General features: G+C 42.3%; 1 protein-coding gene across 1 annotated transcript; it reads right to left on the bottom strand.

Annotated features, from left to right (window-relative positions):
* Positions 1–78: 78 nt before the first annotated feature.
* On the bottom strand, positions 79–1,779 carry LOC144477862 (uncharacterized; the record flags this gene model as incomplete). The annotated part of the gene is made up of 1 exon (XM_078195598.1): positions 79–1,779. A coding segment is annotated over exon 1 (1,681 nt), but the record flags the coding sequence as incomplete, so codon positions are not given.
* Positions 1,780–1,850: the final 71 nt, after the last annotated feature.

Here is a 1,850-nt window from a genome sequence, read left to right as displayed (position 1 = left end):
TATATTTAATGCTGGCAGCGTCTACTGGAACATGGAAAAAACCATTCTTCAGATCAAGTGTACTAAATATTTTCGTACCTTGTAATCGATCCAGTTGATCTTCAATGAGTGGTAGTGGGTATCGATCCTTGACAATCTTTTTATTTAACATCCTATAGTCGATACACAATCTGTATGATCCGTCCTTCTTCTTGACAAGTACGACTGGACTAGCATAGTCCGAGGATGACGGTCGTACAATACCTTGGCTCTTCCATTCCTGTATTTGTCGATTAACAAACTCTCGTTCGTTTGCTGCCAAACGTCGCGGTTTCTGGTATACGGCTTCTTCATCTTTTAGCACAATTCTCATGCTAACAGTTGTCTCTGCTGCTTTCTGTGGCTCATAATCATTAATTAGCGATATTATCTCTTGCCTTGTGTTTTTATCTTCAATGTGAGATAAATCAGCTTCTCTTGCATCTCTCTCGTCGACTACGTTAATTTGTAACACTTCTAGTGGATCATCATTTACCTCGTCGTCTGGTTCAATATAAATGATACCTCTCTTTGCAGTAAAACTTCTCGGCTCTAAGAAATCGGTGCCAATCAGCAATCTCTGTCTCGAAATTATATCTGAAACAACTCGAATTAGAATTGGGAAACGGTTTCCATCTATCGTTACCTCCGTTGTAAATTCTCCCAATGCTGCATGCGATGGCGATCCTATTCCTGTGAATCTTATTTCCGTCGGCTTAAGTGGAGGCGATCCAATTCTTGCGTGCTCATCTTTACACATAAGCGTAAGATCGCTCCCGGTGTCAATTAACGCTTCCACATCTTTGTCGAAAATCGTCACGGTCTTCACGTACTTCTTCAATGGGGTTTGTGTCACTGCACACATCTCTTCTGTCCCCTGATTGTCTTTCGTGCACTTCGTCGATATGTGTCCATGCTGTTTGCATTTGTAACACTTCGGTCCGAGCCCCTTCGCTGGGCACGTCGTACTAATGTGGCCGGATTCACCACAATTAAAACAGCTGTTATTCGTCTTATTTGTTTTGTATCGTTTGTCATTTATGTTCTTCGCACCATGCATCGCTTTCGTTGATACGGGGTTCTGTCTTTCTCGTCGATTCGTCGAATTCGTCAATGCTTGGTCACGTAACACTATTTTGTCAAATGCGTCAATTAAATCTTGTGTTGTCGCAAAGCAATGTATACGCGCCTGATCGCGCAATGATCCATCTGGGATACCATCGATAAGGTAATCTAGCATATCAGCAGTTTCAATTGGTACTCGATTGCCCATTACGATTTTGTCATGCGCATACTCTCTGAAGGTTTCTTCTCTTTTCCAAATTCGTACCTCGAACTTCCTTCGCATCTCAATCTTGCTACGTCTCGGTCGGTACATTCGCCCTAATTCGTCAATCAAATCGTCAAATGTCATTCGAAGATGTTCTGCTTTGGAATGCAGCCATTCGAACGCTTTCTTCTTAAGTTTCATGCCGATCAACGTCTTTGCAGCATCATCCGTCAAATCGTGCGTATTTTTCATGAATTTGATCTGTTGTTCCCAAACGTCAAAATTATCAGGTGTACCATCAAATTCACTCACTAATTCGGCAATCATTCGTAAACTTGAATGTTGTAACGATCGCGGTGTCGATACGCGTTCTTCAGTTATCCCTCGTGGTTGCGCGTCGCGAATTGATGACGTCTGAACTTGTCTGAACATCGCTATCTCACGTCTCGCAATTTCAAGTTCACGTTGCATCAATTCGTACTCACGTTTAAAGAGTTGTTGTTCTCTTTCTCGATTCTCAATTTCTATGTCACGCCTATTTACTTCGCGTTCACGCTCACCT

The sequence above is a fragment of the Augochlora pura genome, unplaced genomic scaffold (genome assembly GCF_028453695.1).
Source record: "Augochlora pura isolate Apur16 unplaced genomic scaffold, APUR_v2.2.1 APUR_unplaced_4610, whole genome shotgun sequence".
Classification (NCBI taxonomy): domain Eukaryota; kingdom Metazoa; phylum Arthropoda; class Insecta; order Hymenoptera; family Halictidae; genus Augochlora; species Augochlora pura.
Note: the sequence above shows the minus strand (reverse complement) of the source record. Positions and strands in the feature narration are given on the sequence as shown.